General features: G+C 35.5%; 1 protein-coding gene and 1 long non-coding RNA gene across 11 annotated transcripts in view; one reads left to right on the top strand and one right to left on the bottom strand.

Annotated features, from left to right (window-relative positions):
• Positions 1-14,533, bottom strand: part of Tank (TRAF family member associated NFKB activator) — a 78,881-nt gene extending 64,348 nt beyond the window's left edge. Inside the window, exon 1 of one of the 4 annotated variants that reach the window (XM_046462241.2) lies at positions 14,387-14,533. Coding sequence is in view for 1 of the 4 variants with exons in the window: in XM_058584949.1 (XP_058440932.1) it covers positions 1,648-1,811 (164 nt within the window). In the remaining 3 variants the exon portion in view is untranslated. Of the gene's footprint in view, positions 1-1,647; positions 1,852-1,890; positions 1,912-1,958; positions 2,106-14,386 lie in introns of those variants that run through there. The other 3 variants (XM_046462242.2, XM_046462243.2, XM_058584949.1) reach the window with 3 other exon arrangements.
• The window catches only part of LOC124105147 (uncharacterized), an 84,926-nt gene that overhangs the window by 30,233 nt on the left and 36,527 nt on the right, over positions 1-18,166 (top strand). For 3 of the 7 annotated variants that reach the window (XR_009228437.1, XR_006855653.2, XR_009228438.1), the window contains exons 1-2: positions 2,169-2,274; positions 14,931-15,018. The exons of 1 other annotated variant lie outside the window; for it this stretch is intronic. This is a non-coding gene — a long non-coding RNA (uncharacterized LOC124105147). Of the gene's footprint in view, positions 1-2,160; positions 2,275-14,536; positions 14,763-14,930; positions 15,019-18,166 lie in introns of those variants that run through there. 3 more of the 7 variants (XR_006855651.2, XR_006855649.2, XR_006855654.2) reach the window with 3 other exon arrangements.

Here is an 18,166-nt window from a genome sequence, read left to right as displayed (position 1 = left end):
GAGGGTAGCACTTCTTTGAAGGAAAGAAATACAAAGGAAGAGATAAGATTACTATATTTAAATGATTGTTTTCTTAAAAATTTAAGAGCATGTATCAAAATTAACAAATTTAGAAAGTTGGCCAGATATATAAACATAATGGCTAAAATCCCCTAAAGATTATTTTAGTGGAATGTGAATGCAATAATATTCAAGACAATTTTGGAAAACAAAAATGAAGAGGGACTTGCCCTATGAATTACTAAAAAAAATGTCATAATCAAAGCAGACAGGTATTTGTACAGGTAGTAACAAACAGATCAAGGCAACAGATGTATCTTTTTAAAAAAGACATTGACACATGGGAATTTACTATATTAAGGAGATATTCTAGTCAGTTGGTAAAGAACTGATTTTCAACAGATTATTTCAGGAAAAATGATTATCCATTCATGAAAACATAGAAAAAATTAAATCCCTATATTATACAACGTACAAAAATAATTTTTAGATTTCAAAAGAGTAAAGCTTAAAAAGGAATTAACACACAATATAGAAGATTTGAGTGAGACTTTCTTATAAGAGATTAAAAAAAAACTGGGAATTTTAAACCAAAAGATTGATAGGTCTTTAAAATATTCACCACATATTTCACAAAGGGTTAATATATCTGTATCTTAATGAGAAACAGAAAAATAATTGCGAAAAATGGGCAAAATACATGGATGGGGCCTATTAAGTGATGGTTAACTACATTATGGTACATCTAGACAAAGGAATAGCACTGTGATATTACAATAAACACAGCTACATATTGCAAGACTTCTGCTACACATTTTTTCTCTGAAACAGCAGATTATATAATTATATCCATAGAAAATCTCATTTTCATAAGAAAGTGAAATAACAAATGCTCAAATGAGATGTGGAAGGCTTTGGATTACACAAGGTTGGGAAAAGCGCTTAAAAGGGTTTGACTTTCTGTACACGGCTGTATCATTTGAGGGTTCACCACTCCTTTCAAAGTGGGGATCAAAACAATTCTTCAACAGAATACAGCTCTTGCATCTCTGCTACCTTTCCTTTTAAAACGTGTATTCCAACCCCGGTAAGAAGGCAGATCACTTTCTTTTTCTTCTATTTCACATCACTTCACTTCCTTTACACCATTTCTCCCTTACACCTTGTCAAAAGCTTTCTCCCATGAGCTAAATGACAGAAAGGCTGCTTTACTTTTGCTTGATATAAGGTCTTGATATAACATCAAGAGCACAATTGAGTATCATCCCCCCTCCTACTTCTTGACGAGTGCAGCTTTTTGCTTTTGTAGCTCCTTACTAGTCAGATTTCACCCTTGCGAGGACTTCACCTAACGTCAGGGTCCCACTGAGGACGGGGATTGCTTCTGCTCTTTCCGCGTCAGCCAACCAATCTCTCTGTGACCCTCTGGCAGGTTACCCAACTTCTCATTGACAAGACTATGATGACACCCCACAGGAAGGTAGAGTGCAAAATTGTGCAACTACCTTGGGAAAAACAACAGAAGGAACCTACTAAGACGCTTTCAAAAGGGTGACCACCCTCGTACTTGCTTCTGGGAGGCAGTCCCTCTCCCGATAGGTGGGGGAGAACCTCTGGATAGGGTCACTGCTCACCCCGAATGCATACCCTGCAGTCCCCACCTCCCGGTCCAAAGAGCGGGGCCATGTTTCTCCCCAGCAGCCTTGGCCGCGTGGGCGTTGCTGCGCCGACGTCGTGGGCCCGGAAAGTCCCTCGGGTCGGCTCCGGAAAGCCAACTGGCGTGGTTTCTCTCGCACAAAATCCCTCCCCATTCTCGCGAATTGGTTGCCTCCGCAACTCCAGCTTTTCTCATTGCTGCGCCCAAACTGTCAGCGCCCCCCTCTAGCTCACACAAAGTTCTCCGTGGGCTTGCTCGACGGATCCGGACATACCAACTCGCTCACGAACTTTTTACTCACAGTTCAGGGTTTTCCGCCACGCTCTCTCACGCTACAAGTCGCCGGTACCTGATCTAGTGACCGCAACCGGAAGTTGTTTTCCGTTCCAGTTCAGAGGGCAGCGCCTGCGCGCGGAGCCTTTAACGCGGCACCCCCTCTACCCTTGCCCGGCCCGGCCAGCCCCCCCCCTCCGGCCCCTCCCCGCCACCCGGCCCCGCCCGGCCCCGCCCACCGCGGCTCCGCTGGGTCTCCCCTACAGGAAACGCAGCAGCCATGGAAGGGAGCCCAATGTCAAGCTTCAAGGTCTCCTTAGGGGCTTGCTAAAATTTTGGTTAAAGTAAGTAACCAGGTCTAATACCCTGTATATGAGAATACACAAGAATCACCCGAGAAGCTTAACGTGTAGATCCACCGATGAACCCCTAGAGATTATGGTTCAGAGGAAGCCTGGTGAAGCCAAGGAACTTGCATTTTCAATAGATCGTCACGTGAATGCGATTCAGGGAGTTAAAGGCAGCAGTTTGAGAAATGCTGTCTATTTGTTTGAGAAACATGCATCAATGTGTTTTTTGCCCAATTAGTAATACTTTTCAATAAATGCACTTGCTAAGGTTGAATGGTTGGTGAATGGAAGTAGAACTTTAATAGAATATTTCTCATGAATTAAAATGTCCTCATTATACCATTTCCTAGCTATGCTTAAAGATAGAAATTATAGGCAGATACCGGGAGATAAGTTTCCTACTTGGAGGAAGAGGATCAGGTCATGGCTACCTCATTTATACTTGTTTTCTTAGGCCAATAAGTTCAAGGATTTAAAAATCTGCCTAATTGCTGCATATTCTGGTTAGCTTGAATATTGGGCTCATTTTTGAAAGTCAAAGCCAAACTATAGTTAACAACAGGGTTTTGTTGTTGTTGTTGTTGTTGTTGTTTTGTTTTGCTGGGCGTGGTGGTGCATGCCTGTTAATCCCAGCGCCCCAAGATGCTGAGGCAGAAAGTGCGAGTTCAGAGCCAGTCTTGGCAATTTATGGAGGCACTTAGCAACTCAGCCAGACCCTGTTTCTAAATAAACTATTTAAAAAGGGCTGGGGATATGACTCAGTGGTTAAGCACCCCTGGGTTCAATTCTCAGTACCAATAAACAAACAAACATTTTTTTTGTTTTGTTTTGTTTTTTAATAAACAGAAATTTCTCATGTATATACCATTTGGACCAATTGAAGTTTCTTGTAGTGTACAATTGGGTTAAACATGACAATACACCATTGCTTTAAATTAAAAATAAAAGAAAAAAACACGTGGCTTTTTCTAGAGCAGTTTTAGGTTAACACAAAAGCTGAGAGAAAGGTGCAGAAATTTTCCATATGCTGTCTGACCTCACACATATAGGCCTACCCTTAATCAACATCCTTCACCAGAGTGATGCTATAAAGCTACTATAAACAATGATGTGCTGACTTTCCTGAGAAATACATTTTCAAATCCTTTACGTAAATGAAAAGGTGTATGATTGCTAGATGCTCTGGTAAAGGTATGTTTAGTTTTGTAAGAATCTGCCAAACTATCTTCTAAGGTAGTTGCACCATTTTACATCCCCCATCAGCAAATGATGAGAGTCCTTGTTACTCCTAATCTTTGCCTGCATTTGGTGTTGTCACTGTTGTATATTTTGGTCATTCTAACAAGTATTCGATGATATCTAATTGTTTTTCTTATTTGCAAATTCCTGATGACATATGAGGTGGAGAGCATCTTTTCTTTTGCTTATTTGTCATCTGTATATCTTCTTTGGGCAAGTACCTATAAAGTCTTTGGTTCATTTTTAAATTTGGTGGTTTCTTCCCCTCCCTTCCTCCCTCCCTCCCTTCCTCGGCTTCTCCTTCTCCTTCTCCTTCTCCTTCCTCTTCTGTCCTCCTCCTCCTCCTCCCCCCTCCTCCTTCTTTGTCAAGACATTGGTTTTATTTGTCCTTGTTTCCTTAGCACCTAGTTGGTGTCTGACATATAGCTAGCATTTGACAATTGCTTACTGAATGAATTAAAGATAAACAGTATTAAATCATAGCTGTATCTAGAGCTTGATGAATACTTTTTCTTATAATAAAATCATGATTCTTTTTTTATTTGTTCTTTTTAGTAACATATGACATTAGGGTCTATTTTGACATATTTATATGAACATGGAATATGCATTCTTCATGCTGAATTTTAGGTATTCTTTGTGTATTTCGGATAACACTCCTTTATCAGTTATGTGACTTATTTTTCCAGTCTCTAGACAATATGTTTTGCAACAGAAAATTTTAATTTTGATGAAGTCTAGACTATTCAGTACTAAGTCTGAATAAATTTGAGGAAGGGTTTTGAAGATTTCTGATTGAAATTATAGAATTTAATAATCCACTCGGAAGCTAAGGCTGAATGCATAGGCATTTTGAAATATAAGGGTGCTAAAGCTTTTAATAAGGAAAAAAATTCTGTACACATTTCTTAAATATATATGTTTTTGCTTTTTCTATCCCATGATGTTGTCACAAAGAGAAGAGAGTGCATATATGAAATATGCATGAATGCTGGTAGAATTATTTTAGATGGGTGAATTTGGGGTTGAAATGGTGTCATCTATTTTCCTTTTCTGAAAATGGTGTTATTTATTTATTTATTTATTTATTTATTTAGAGTTGACATACAATGTGTTTAATGAAGACTGGGGAGTTCAGACATTTATTCAAGGAATAATTCCTTAAAAGAGTGACATAATTTTATTTCAGTTTTTCATCACTCATTAATATATATAACTCTTGTTAGTAAGCAGAGATGTGGCATCAATGTTGGAGTGGTTGGGATGAAAATGGGAAACTGTAAGCTTATTAAAAATATTTTGGGGGGCTAGGGTTCTGGCTCAGTTGTAGAGTGCTTGCTTCACATGTGTGAGGCACTGGGTTCGATTCTCAGCACTGCATATAAATAAATGATTAAAATAAAGGTCCATCAACAACAACAAAAATATTTAAAAAAATATTTTGGAGCTGGATGTGGTGGTGCACACCTGTAATCACAGTAGCTCGGGAGGCTGAGACAGGAGGATCACAAGTTCAAAGCCAGGCTCAGCAACTTTGGGAGAGTTTGGGCAACTCAGGGAGACCCTGTCTCAGAATAAAATACACAAAAGGGCTGAACAAGGCTCGTCGTGGTTGCAAATGCTCCTTTATTGAGGAACAGCTCTGCATGTTTATAGAAAATAAATAGAAAATAAACCACCGGGGGTGGTTTGACAGTTGGCATGGGGTGCTTTTTTATTGGTGGGTAAGGATCAGGTGAGCAGCGGGGCTAGTCTGATTGGTGGGTAAGGATCAGGTGAGCCAGCAGGGCTAGTCTGATTGGTGGGTAAGGATTAGGTGAGCCAGCAGTGCTCACCATTGGAAAGCTCTTCTTGGGGGATGGGGAAGTTAGTCTTTGGAGCCGGGCAACTCCCAACAGCTGGGGATGTGGCTCAGTGGTTAAGTGCCCCTGGGTTCAATTCTCGGTACCAAAAAACAAACAAACAAAAAGATTATGCTGCATAAAGGAGAGTGCTCAAAATGCAAAGAAAGTGAACACTTTGGAAAATGATTTACTAGAAGCAGAGATAAATAAAAAGAAGCTGTTTTGTGTTTTCCATGAAAAAAGAGATGAAATATAAGATAAGGTATTAGACTAAAGTAAGGAGGGAACTAGATGTTGGGAAAAATAAAAACAAAGTTGGATAAGTCAGGTTTTAAAGACACAGAACATGGAAGAGCAAAATTTGAATATTACTTAGACATAGGATGCAAATTAATACTGCATAATATTTAATCAAAGATTAGAGTAAAAGCTTGAAAAATTCTCCCAGAAAGGGAATGAAAAGGAAACAGATGCTAACCACTAAATGAAATAATGGCAAGATCACGTTCCAACTTATTTCTGAAGAAGATGTCAGGATAAGTGGAACAGAAGAGATAGCAATCAAAGATATGTCAGAAGAGATGTGAAATAATACTTTGATCCAATGTAATAATTTCATTAGAAAAGAAAAGGACTCAATGAAAAGAGGCTAAACATCTTGGTCTATCCTGATAAAAATTCAATATTAAATGTTACATCAGCTCCTTCATTTATTCAGCAAATATTTTTTGAATGCTTGCTATTTGCTAAGATTTAGGGATAGAAAGATGAACAAGCTACACATTGGCATTACAATATACAAGTATTAAGATATAAGATAAAATATTATTTAATAAATAATTTGATCATAATAATATGGTATGAACTTTCCGATTATAACAACGAAACTCAAGTGGGTGAGAGGGAAGTATCAAAATGTAAAAATATTCTACTATTTACTCTTTCATATTCTCTATATCTGGAGGTAAGGAAATGAAAGAACTTCATCCTAACTATGATAACTGAAGAAGTATTATTTTAGGATTTTTAAATGTAAAGGTAAATAACTACAAGTAGTATTAAAATTGTATGTTTTTTTTTACCATTAAAAGAAATTTAAAAAGGAAAACATTGCCTATATAACAAAGATATAAAATTCTTAATTCTCAACATTTAATCAGTCACCCAATCAGGTAAATCATGTGAGAGTACTCTGCAATATTTCTTGCATGCATACTTAGATCTCTGTTGTCACAATTTGTCTCTGTTACTGATCTATCTCCATTGCCACCCCTTGTTCAAGTTTCCATCAATTCCCAATTTTTGTACTGGCCTCCTAACTGTTCTCACATTGTATCTTATCTGTTTTTCTTGTGGCCAGGCTGGGGATGGAACCCAAGGTGTGGCACATGTTAGATAAATGCTCCACCACTGAACAATACCCCCAGAATCCTTTTCTTGTATTTTTAATGTTATTATGTCCCTGTGTCGTTTAAAAATTTTTCCCATTACCTTTGTATGATATCCAAATTCTGAGCCTGAAATGAGCCTTATTCCCAAATCTCTAGATTCATATTTTGCCTCTTCCTCCTAGTGATTTTGAACCTCTTTTGAAACCTTGAATGTTCCCTCTTTTGTCCTTTTCATATGTTTGTAAATGTGATTTCCTCAGTCTTTAAGATGTTTTCCTCACATTTTGCCCGGTTTGTTGAGACCTCTGCTGAAAATCCAGTTCTATGTAAGGTTTCTCTTGATTTCCCTTGTAGTTTGGGACTGTGGGTTCAGCAATGGGATCCTATTTCACTGTGTTGCATCTCCTTTATGATATGCATTACACTTAAAATTCCAAGATACACATTTGGATGTTTCTGAAGTTAGGATGAATATTACCACTGATCTTAAAGAAACTTACAGCCACTAAGCAGCGGCCTGGGTGGTTGTTGCCTTCACAAGAGCAAACTTAAGATGAGAGAGGCTAAAACATGCCTTATGAGTAAGGTTTCTGTAGAAATTGCCTTATTTGTATGTTGGATTGTCATTCACTAACCATATGACTTTACTAACCCTGTACCTCACTGCCGTCATCTGTCAAGTACAGGGAATAATAATACTTTGCCTCAAAAGTTGTATTTGGACAATGAAATAATATATGAATAGGGTTTGACTTATAGGAGGAACTCAAACTATATTGGATTATATCAGTAATTTCTATAACTTACAGGTTGTTTTGTATACAATTGATTTTTAAAATTTAATGGGTCATCATGATTAATCAATTAAAATGTCTTTCAAAGTTCACATGGAGAAAGCTCAGATAGTGAACTTACTAGAAAAAGACTTTCAATCAATTATTGTAAGAATGTTCAAAGAACTAAAGAAAACCCATGGACAAAGAACTAAAGGAAATCAGGAACATGATTTATGAATAAAATGAGAATATTAGAGGTAGGAATTATAAAAAAGAACAGAATAGAAATTCTGGATCTGGAGAGGAGAATAACAAACAAAAAATTCATTTGAGAGGTCCAATAGCAGAATTTGATCAGACAGAAAAAAGAAGCAGAGAATGTGAAGAAGTGACAAATGAAATTATCCCATTGGAGAAGTAGAAAAAAAGAGATAAGAAAAGTGAACATAACCCAGTAGACTTGTGGGATACCATCAAGTTTTCCAACATAGGCATTACGGAATTTTTGAAGAAGTAAGAAGGAACAGGAAAAAATATTTAAAGAAATGGATAAAAAACTTCCAATTAGTTAAAAAAAACTGAATCTGCACATTTAAGGAGCTCAAAAAACTCCAAATAGGATCCACTCAGAGATCCACATTGAGAAATGCTATGATCTGTCAAGAGCCAAAGACAAAGAATTAATAAATTAGCAAGATAAAAGTGACACATTTGTGCACAGTGGGTCCTCAATAAGATTAACAGTCAAATTGTCTTTGAAAATATGGAAACTAGAAGAAAGTGGGATGACATATTTAAAGTGCTGGAGGAAAAAGTGTCAACCAAGAATTTTGGATCAATAAAAATTAACCTTCAAAAAATGAAGGAGAAATTTTAAAATGTTGACATTGAACAAAAGCAGAGGGAGTTTGTTGTTAATAGACTTACCTTAGAGAATGACAAAGAGGGTCCTTAAAGCTAAAAAAAGTGGGGGGAGCACTAGGAAATAGTTTGAAACTGTATTAAGAAATAAAGAACATTAATAAAGGTAACTACATAGGTAATATAAATGTCAGCATGATTGTATTTTTTTTTTGCTATTCTTTTTATTTCCTACAAGACTTAAAAAAACAAATGTCTAAATAATAATTATAAATCCAAAGGAATGGGCATATAATACATAATTTGTGTCTACACATAAGGGAGGAATTAAACTAGGATAGAGTTTTGAATGTTACTAAAACCAAGCTGGTATCAATTCAGTTTAGATTGTCATAAATTTATTCCATTAATCTTAATCCCTGTGGTGACCAAGTACCAAAGCAAATATCTTTTGAAAATACACAAGAAACGAATGAAAAGGAAATACAACTGTACACTGCAAAGAATTAAATGCAAAAGAAGGTGGTAATGGAGGAAGTGAGGAATAGAAAAAGGGTATAAGAGCATGCAGAAGCTTTTGCTAGTTACGGAGATGGTGACTGGGTCACCAGATTTGCAAGGATTTTTCAGTTAGTATGAAGGAGCTTCTCATGGAGAAGGTGAACACCTATAAGTGTTCATGCTCACCAAGCAGCAGCAAGGACAGACATGCAGCTCGAAACATGGCACTGTAGGAAGATTCTTACAGAATTGTGAGTTATGTTACTATTACCAATGTTGTTTTTATTTCTAGTGACTCAAAAGGAGATACTTATTTTATTTGTTGTACCAAATTCTTAAATAAAATTAGACAAATATTATCATATCTGGCCAGCTGCAACCTCTTGCTTAGTCCTGCAATGCTAGATTTTTTTGTTGTTGTTGTTCTTGTGACTCTTGATTAAGTGACCTTGATTCATTTTGTAATTTTGCTAATCGTGAACAAATTCACTTGTATGAGGATATTATTGTCAAATGCAAAGGCAGTCGAATTATTGTGAATGATTATAAGCCATAACCTTATGGTTATGACATGTTTTGTGAAAAGTTTAATGTTTGTAGATAGTTATATTCATTGGATTTGTTTCGTTAAATGTCATTACTATTAGTCTATCATGAAGCCTCAATAACTTTACTTTGTATGAAATAAAAAAGGAAGAAAGAAAAGTGGTACTGAAATCAAACATCAAAATGGCAAAAGGAAGTCCTTCCTTATTAGTAATTACTGTAAGTATAGATAGATTTACTTCTTCAATCAAAAGGTAGAGCTTGTCAAAATGAATAATACACCATAATTAAATGATCAAACTATATATGCTATTTAGAAGAGACTTGCTTTAGAATCAAAGACACAAAGTGATGAAAGTAAAAGATGAAAAAGAAGTTTTTACATGCAAATATTTACCAAAAGAGAGATGGATGACTATCCTAAAATTAGACTTTAAGTCAAACACTGTTTCAGGACACAAATAAGAAAAAAATACACACACACACACACACACACACACAAAGGGGTCATTTGTCAGGGAAATATAACAATTATACTACCCACCAAACTACAGTTCCTTAAAATATGTAATCAGACACTGACAGAATTGAAGGAGAAATGGACAGTACTAGAATAATCATTGGAAATTTCATTATGCCGCATTTAACAATGGATAGAAAAAAAAGAAGAAGAAGAAGAAGAAACAACTTGAGCAATACTGTAACGCAAGTAGACATGATAGACATAAACACAGCACTCCATCAAACTTAAAGCAGAGTGCAAACCAATGTCAAGTGGACATGAATATTCTCCAGGAGAAAACAAAGTTTAAGTCACAATTTTTAATATATTTAAAAAGGTTGAAATCATACAAAGTATTTTCCTCAATCAAAATGGAATGAAGCTTGAATCAATAACTCAAGGAAAACTGGAAAATTTATAAATTTGTGAAAATTAAGGAACCTATTCTTTTTTTGTACCTGGGATTGAACTCAGGGGCACTCAACCACTGAGCAACATCCTCAGTCCTTTTTTGTATTTTATTTAGAGACAGGGTCTCACCCAAGTTGCTTAGCACCTTGCTATGTTGCTGAGGCTGGCTTTGAACTCAAGATCCTCCTGCCTTACCTGCGTGTGCCATCCCCAGCAGACAACACATTCTTTAAAAATGGATCAAAGAAGGAGTTACAGTGGAAATTACATTTGGTTAGGATGAATGAAAACAAAATTGCAACATACTAAAACTTATGGGATTTAGTGAAAGTAGTGCTCAGAGAGAAACTGATAACATTAAATGTTTACATTAAAAAGAAGAAAGATCTGACCTCAATAACCTAACTTTATACCTCAAGGAACAAGAAAAAGAAGAGCATACCAAATAAAGTTAGTAGGAAAAGGAACTGTTAAAGAATAGAGCAGAGATAAACAAAATAATGAAAAGCAAAAACAATCAACAAAACTAAAAGTTTTGGATTAATTATAACAAATATGCTATACTGGTGTAGATATTAATAATAAGGGATGCTATGAGTTGTGGGAGAAATTATGGTGATATATGGAAACTCTCATGAGTATTAACTTTTCTCTAAATCTAAAGCTTTTTGGAAAAGTAAAAGCTATTAATAAAAAACAAAAACAAAACCCAGCCTTCATTGTCCTAAATTCTTTTTTTTTTTTGGTGGTACTAGGGATCAGACAGGCCCTCATGCATACTATCAAGGGCGTTACCACTGAGTTACATCCCAGCCCCCTAAATAACTTTTTGGTCAAAGAGAAAATAAAACTTCAATTAAAAATATCAAAAAGAGGTTGGGGTGTAGTTGAGTGGTACAAAGCATGCTTAGCCTGTGCAAGGCCTTGGGTTCAAACCTGAGCACCTAAAATGAACAAACAAACAAAAACAAAGCAAACTAACAGTAACCTCCCAAGCCCCTTAAAACCAAAAATGTAAAATGATAATGTAAGAATAACGTATCAAAAGTTATAAGATTTAATTAAAATGGTCCTAAACATTTCCTAGCCTTAAATACAAAGCATTAAAAGTAAATAAAATAAATATTCAACCCACCAACTGAGAAGTGTAAAAAGTAAATTAGTCTGAAAAGGTATTAAAAATATTAATAAAAATTTTAAAAAATGAATTCTTTAAACATCAGCCAACTATAAGAGTGATACACCCAAGAGATTTACTTTGTGACATGTCAAATTGTGGGGCGTGGGGTGGGAGGGGAATCTCCATGAAAGGACAAAATGAGCAATAACAAAGGTATAGTTATGGAGATGATAAAAAAAGTACAAGACAATACCATGTATGCCAATACATTTCAAAAATTTGATAGAAAAATTTCAAAGTAAAAATGAACAATTAAACTGTGTGAAAAGTAGCATAAAACTTGAACAGATCAATAAAAATAGAAGACACTGGAAATTCCCCTCCAAAATGGGGTCAAGGCTAAGCGGTGTTATGGATTTGTCCTTTAAATATTTCAAGAAACAGATAACTTTCATTAAATTTTTAAAAAACATTTTGGCAGTTTTATCATTTTAATTTACGAAATTAGCCTAATATTAACACAGAAACCCATCAATGACAGGTTCCAGAAAGTAAATATATAGATTAACTTAACATGAATATAAATGCAAAAATTCTCAGTGAAATATAAACATTTCTTTTTTAAGTACATGTTTTCTTAATATGATATAAGATTAATCAATTTGACATACATTTTGCATACCATTATTAGTGATAACTGAATTGTGGTCTGCAACTAACACTGTAATAATAAGAAGAAAAGAAAACTGTTGTCACAAAGCAGAGGAACAGCTGTTTTTTTAATGTATCTGGTTGCTCTGCTTGGATAGGGTTCCTTGGCTTATGCCACATTGTTTTCATTCTTTTCTGTTAGCTTTGAGTTGTGAACTGAATTGTGAAGCCAAAATAATAGAGAGGCGTCTAAGCATGTGGATTGAAGAGAAAAAGAGGAAATGTGTAGGTTTGGTTTTGGTTAATTTATTATTTTAATCAAAGCAATAATAAAATACAGCTTGTAGCTATAAATCTACCTTTATTACATAAGCAATCTAATAATATGATTTTGGGTAATATAGAATTTTTAAAAATGCAATTACTGTTTTGTGTCACAGCAGAACACTATTTAGTTTGAAGTAGAAAAAATATACAGTTGTATAATGATTCCAGAAAGACAGCAAATATACTTTAGCATAAAATATCATTTTCTTTTTAAAATACACCCCTAATAAACTAGGATATTCGATAGTTATTTGTTTTGTATGAAAAATGTGTTTATTTCAAACCAACAGCCAACGTCATTCTTAATGTTAACCACGAAGGGAAATTCCCACTGAGATCAGGAACTAGACAAGGTTGACAGCTCTCTTCTCTGTTATTAAGCACCCTTCCAGAAATTCTGGCCAATATGGTGAGGAGAAAAAAGGGGAGGAGATGTATTTATGTATTTCTAATCTATTTTAACATCACACGTGAATGACTTAATTTAGAAAAAATAAGAGAGCAATAACATGGTGGATGAAAGATTAAATTGTGAAATCAAGATGTTAGCAGTAATTAGTTAGGAAATAGAGTGAAACGAATATCCTTTTCAAGATAACACTCCCACTACCCACACAAGAAGACGAAACAAAATATATTGGAATATGTTTTACAATAAACAAGGAACCCTAATGTTTGCTGAGGCCTTAACACATGGAAAGACAGAATATTCACAGACAGGAGGGTCCTCTACTATAAGAATGATCATTTTCCTCAAGTTAGTGGACAAGTTTAATAAAATTCCAACCAGAACTTTGTTTCAGGGGAATTTAACAGATTCACTCTGAATCATCCAGTTTGCCATCTCTTTCATGAGCACAAGTATTTAAGAGAAATAACTGGACATTGCTCTATGGCCCCAATTACTGTTAGGCAGGAATCTCAGACAGGTAGGGATGGGCATACAACTCCATGTCATCCCAGAGGTAGACAGTGTGTCTACCTGTGCACATATGGAAGTGCACCCTGGAGGGGTGAGGAGATGGGGTGGACAAGTGAGAGGAGAGTAAAGGAGACAGCTGCTAGCAATGATGTGACTATTCTGTGACCTGGTAAAGTAACTTTCCTTTTTCTCCATCATCTTATACTTGGGTAAGACGTCCCTTAAATAGTATTTTAATATTATAAGAAGGCAGGGCAGTTGTAATAGAAATTCATTGAAATAGAAGTGATATGAATATATATTTAAGTGCTCTCTGACTGTCACTTAAGAGCTATTATAACTTATGACTATTTTCTTCCAGCAGGCACTCAATAACACAATCTTTAACATTCATTTTTATTATAAAAATAAAAAGGCCAGAATAAGACTAGATTATTGTAATTCTAGAAGTTTGAATATTCTAAAATAGGCATTGTAGGTTGTATATAAGGTTAATACTTTAGTATAGTGAAATATTCATTATCTTGTGATTCTTACAAAATAGAAAAGTGCTAAATGAGTTGATATTTGAATAGATATGTTGGATCAGGCTGGAGTCAATTTTTTAAAATAATAACCCAAAGAAAGTATAAATACATCCAATATTAATTTACTTTTCAAACGAGCAAGCTATATAAAGCCCAACAACTTTCAGTCTTCCATTATGTTTTAAAAAAACCCCTCATTGAAGAAGGCTTTTATTCCAGATGTAAATTTTAAAAACTCATTTCAATTAGAGGCATAATAAATTCCATCTTGAAGTTAGAAAACAAAAAGATGGCAGTATTTTAAGTTTTTCTTTGGTTTTGGCTTTTTAAAGGCTAAATTTCCAACTGTGACAATGAATACAAAGGCATTTTGAGTCATAATCATTTCTCAGCAAGTACAGGAGTGGAATAAATTTGCAATACATAAGAAGACATTCAGGCCACCTTGCAAGGTTGAGAATTGATAGAAACTAATAAAATTTGGTTACCTCTTCTCCAGGTTACAAATCTTCCATCACAGCGTATTTCTCTTTAAAGATGTAGGCAGTTACACATTCTGGAAGCTGTTTGCACAGGATTTACCGGTTCAACTTAAACTGTTCTGAGCTCTCCTGTTGTTGAACTGGGAACTTCCACTGAGAAATCCCCTGACTTGAAGACTTCCTTATTTGTAGCTATCAACAGCCAATCGTGGCAAGATATTGAAATGAAGCAAAACTACCAGAAAATATTCTGTAAGCCACTCGTGACTGTAACTCTGACTTCCTTTTGAAGCAAAGACCCTTTACCTGAATAGTTAAGATATTTTAACAAAAAGCTAGAAATTGTAAACAAAAAAATATTTTTGATAAAGCACATTTTCAGGTAAGAAATTGTAAGTTTATTTGATAATTGCCTTTTTTAGCCTTTAAGAAGTTACTTTTTGAATACTATGTTTATAAGCAAAAAGTAAAGACCAAATTTAAATATAGTTGTTTTTGTTTCATATATTGAATAAGCCTAATAAAATAAGGCTTCTACTGGATTCCACAGCCTGAGCTCAAGTACTCAGAAGAAGAGAGAAGCAAAGAAGGCTCTGCAGGCAGCTTTTCTGCTTTGAGAACTCAGGTTCACTCTTCAGGTAGGAGAGTGCATGTTCTAGCACACTAAATTGCTTTACCAAAGCGTATATTTTCTCAGGCTACTTGGAGCAGAGCAACAGGTTTTATATGCAAATGGAAGGTGACATATGCCCCACAATCATTTTTCTGTTATAAAATTTTAGAACTGGAAATGTCAATAGACACATCTATTCCTTTTCCTTTTCATGACAGATGAGGAAACAAAAGAGGGTAAATGCTCAATGTCACAAAGAAAGTTAGAGGCAACACTCAGATTAAAATTGGAGTCTTTTGAATGGAAATACAATTTTGTTTTTTACTGTATGACATTCTCAGCTCATCAAGTTATTGAACTGGAAAAAGACAAGCAATTGAGTAGTTTCCAGTTCAACTCCTGCCTGGTCCAGATAAGAAGTCTGAGGAGGCCTCATCCACAGTCCCAGTTAGTAAAAGGACTAGAATTTACAACTTCTGATTCTTAGTCTAGTTTCTTTTCTATTTTAAAACACTGTCCTCTCTTTGACAACATGTTAACTAAATCTGAGATATTGTTAATTATGATGGGATTATTTTGGAAGAATGATTTTGAAAGTATCTAAAATGCTGAGTAATGTGATATAAAATGTTTCATTTACTCATCTAATGTTTAATTAAGTATAATATCCTTTAGCACTTCATGCTTTATAGCTATCTTACTGATGAAATACTAAATGTTAAATGTTCTCAGGTATAATAAAAAATAAAACCAGCTATTGCTGTAAATATTGCAAAACAAAACAAAAAAAGTGAGATGGCCACTGATGAGAGGAAAATTTACTTCTCAAGAGTTTACGTTTTTGAACGAGCAAGATTTTAAAAGCACCATTTTTTTTTAAAAAAAAGCAGTATTCCTGTCTTAACTGGGAAATACCCCTTTCTTTGATCTGTTCATCCTGAGCCCCCTCCCTCTGCTATTTGCCTTGGCAATTGGACTTGGCGGATACCCAAGCTCCCATAAGACAGACTAGCTGTTCCTGGGGATGTTGGCCTCAGCCTCCTGAGGCCATGACAAAGAAGCTAAAGTTAGAGATGCTTTTTGAAGGAATTCTGTCAGAGTGCATAAAATATAAAACCTATGTCACTGACCAGTTCCGCCTCTAAGCAAAGGATGTAAGGCAGTTGGAAATGTTTATCTTTGTTATTACTATGGGTTCCCCTTCTGACTCCCTGCTCTCTACTGTACTTTTTATTTCCTCTCAGAGTCACAAACCATGTGGCCAGAGCTGACAGAAATGCAGAAATTCCTAGAGGAGAGGGAGTAGCAATGGTGCCAAGCCAGGAATGGTAAAGTGACCAGGGCAAGATGGGGATAAAGGGTGCCAAGCCCAAGTTGGAGACTGGAAGGCAAAAAGTCAGGTTCCCATTCCGGCAGTGATGAATGGCCAAGGGGGTTGCTAATAAAAGAATGAGGATAGCACCGCTAAGAGGCAAGAAGGTTCTCAGGTGGAAGGCCTCCTAAGAAGAATCCTCCATAGCAGACTGGAGGGGCAAGGAAGCCCTGTCTCTTAATTGCTGACATGGGTGCAATGATGTCTATGCCTCTGGCCATGATGTGAGTTAGTTAGGCTGCTAGGCTATATGGGGTATGTGTTTGAGAAACTTGGTTCAGATGAGCAAAATGCGCACCCACAGGATGCATCCATGATTCACGCATAATATAAGTGGAAGCTGCAAAATTTTCTGGGCTCTATTTGCTGGTAGGCTGCTTTTTATTGGCCCATGACCACAGTAGGGCTGACCCTAAGATGTAAGATCCATTCTAAATTGAGGGTTGGGATCAGCAGAAATGATGGATACTCTTTTTTCTACTACTTCCCAGCCTGTATAAACTGTGCCCTGGGAAGAGTAGCTGATATTACTAATTAGTGATTTAATGCAAATTTATGCCACAGTATTGCTTCCTTAGTGGGGATACTCGCATTTTGTCTCTTAGTTATAGAATTAAAGGTGTCCCCACTTAATGGAAGAAAAGAGGAAGGCACAGTAGGGGAATCTCTATTCCTCAGGTAGCCTAACATAATGATTAGTCTTATATTTGTAGGCAAATGCAGCTGGTATTCTTGTTCTATTATTTGTTTAATAAAACTTCATTACCTATTAAGTGTAGGGTGCAGGAGTTATTAAAATACTTTGCTTTCCTTGAAGAGCTCAAAATCTTAAGGAAAAGATACAGCCAAACAAACAACATTTTACTCTGCTCATTCATGAACAGAGTAAAAGGTGCTGTGTGGGCGTAGAAACAGTTCTCCGGGCTGGAACTGCCCATGCAGAGATACACAGGAACTGAATAAGCAAAAGGATCAAGAATTAAAAATTTATTTTACACCCTTTTCTATATTCTTAATGAATTCATTCTGATTTTTAAAGCCTGAATATATGGCTTTTTTCTTGTTTCCATATCTTTATAAGTAAATTTTTTTTCTAAAAATCTCAATTTGCGTTTTTTTTTTAAAGAAACACATTTCTTCTTTTTTTTTAAAATTGTAGTTGAACACAATATCTTTATTTTATTTATTTATTTTTTTTATGTGGTGCTGAAGATCAAACCCAGGGGCCTCACACATGTGAGGCGAGTGCCCTACCGCTGAGCCACAACTCCAGCCCCTCAACTTGCTTTTAAACATTGCAGATGATTATTTATATTCTTGATAATACACACCATTTTAAGGTTCTCAGCATCTATTCTTAAAAAGTAAATCAAAATCTATGAGATACACAGATAGACTGAACAATTAAGAAGTACCTTAAGTCTTTTACTTTTGAGAATAGAATCACAGTTGAATACTGGATTCCCCAGCACTCTGTCCTCCTCATTATATGACAACTATGTGTTTTTGGTGATCAAAAGGAAAAAGGACACTTTGTGATATACGGTGAAACAAAGGTTGGTGGAATCAAAATCCAAAAATATTTTTATTTATTTATTTTCCAAAAATATTTTGACAAACTCAAATAATTGGCTGATGCAAACATGGAATTTAATGGAGATAATTATAAAGTTGTCTAGTTACTTCTTCTCCCCTCCCTACTACTATCCCACAAACAAACAAAAACCAGAAAATAATTTGAGAGCCCAGAATAGGTTGATGAGATTCAATTTAGTAGCAGTCATATAAAATTAACTTGCAT

The sequence above is a fragment of the Marmota monax genome, unplaced genomic scaffold (assembly GCF_021218885.2).
Source record: "Marmota monax isolate L192 unplaced genomic scaffold, Marmota_monax_Labrador192_F-V1.1 WCK01_AAM20220418_F8-fsc00129, whole genome shotgun sequence".
Classification (NCBI taxonomy): domain Eukaryota; kingdom Metazoa; phylum Chordata; class Mammalia; order Rodentia; family Sciuridae; genus Marmota; species Marmota monax.
This window is presented reverse-complemented; position numbering and strand designations above follow the sequence as displayed.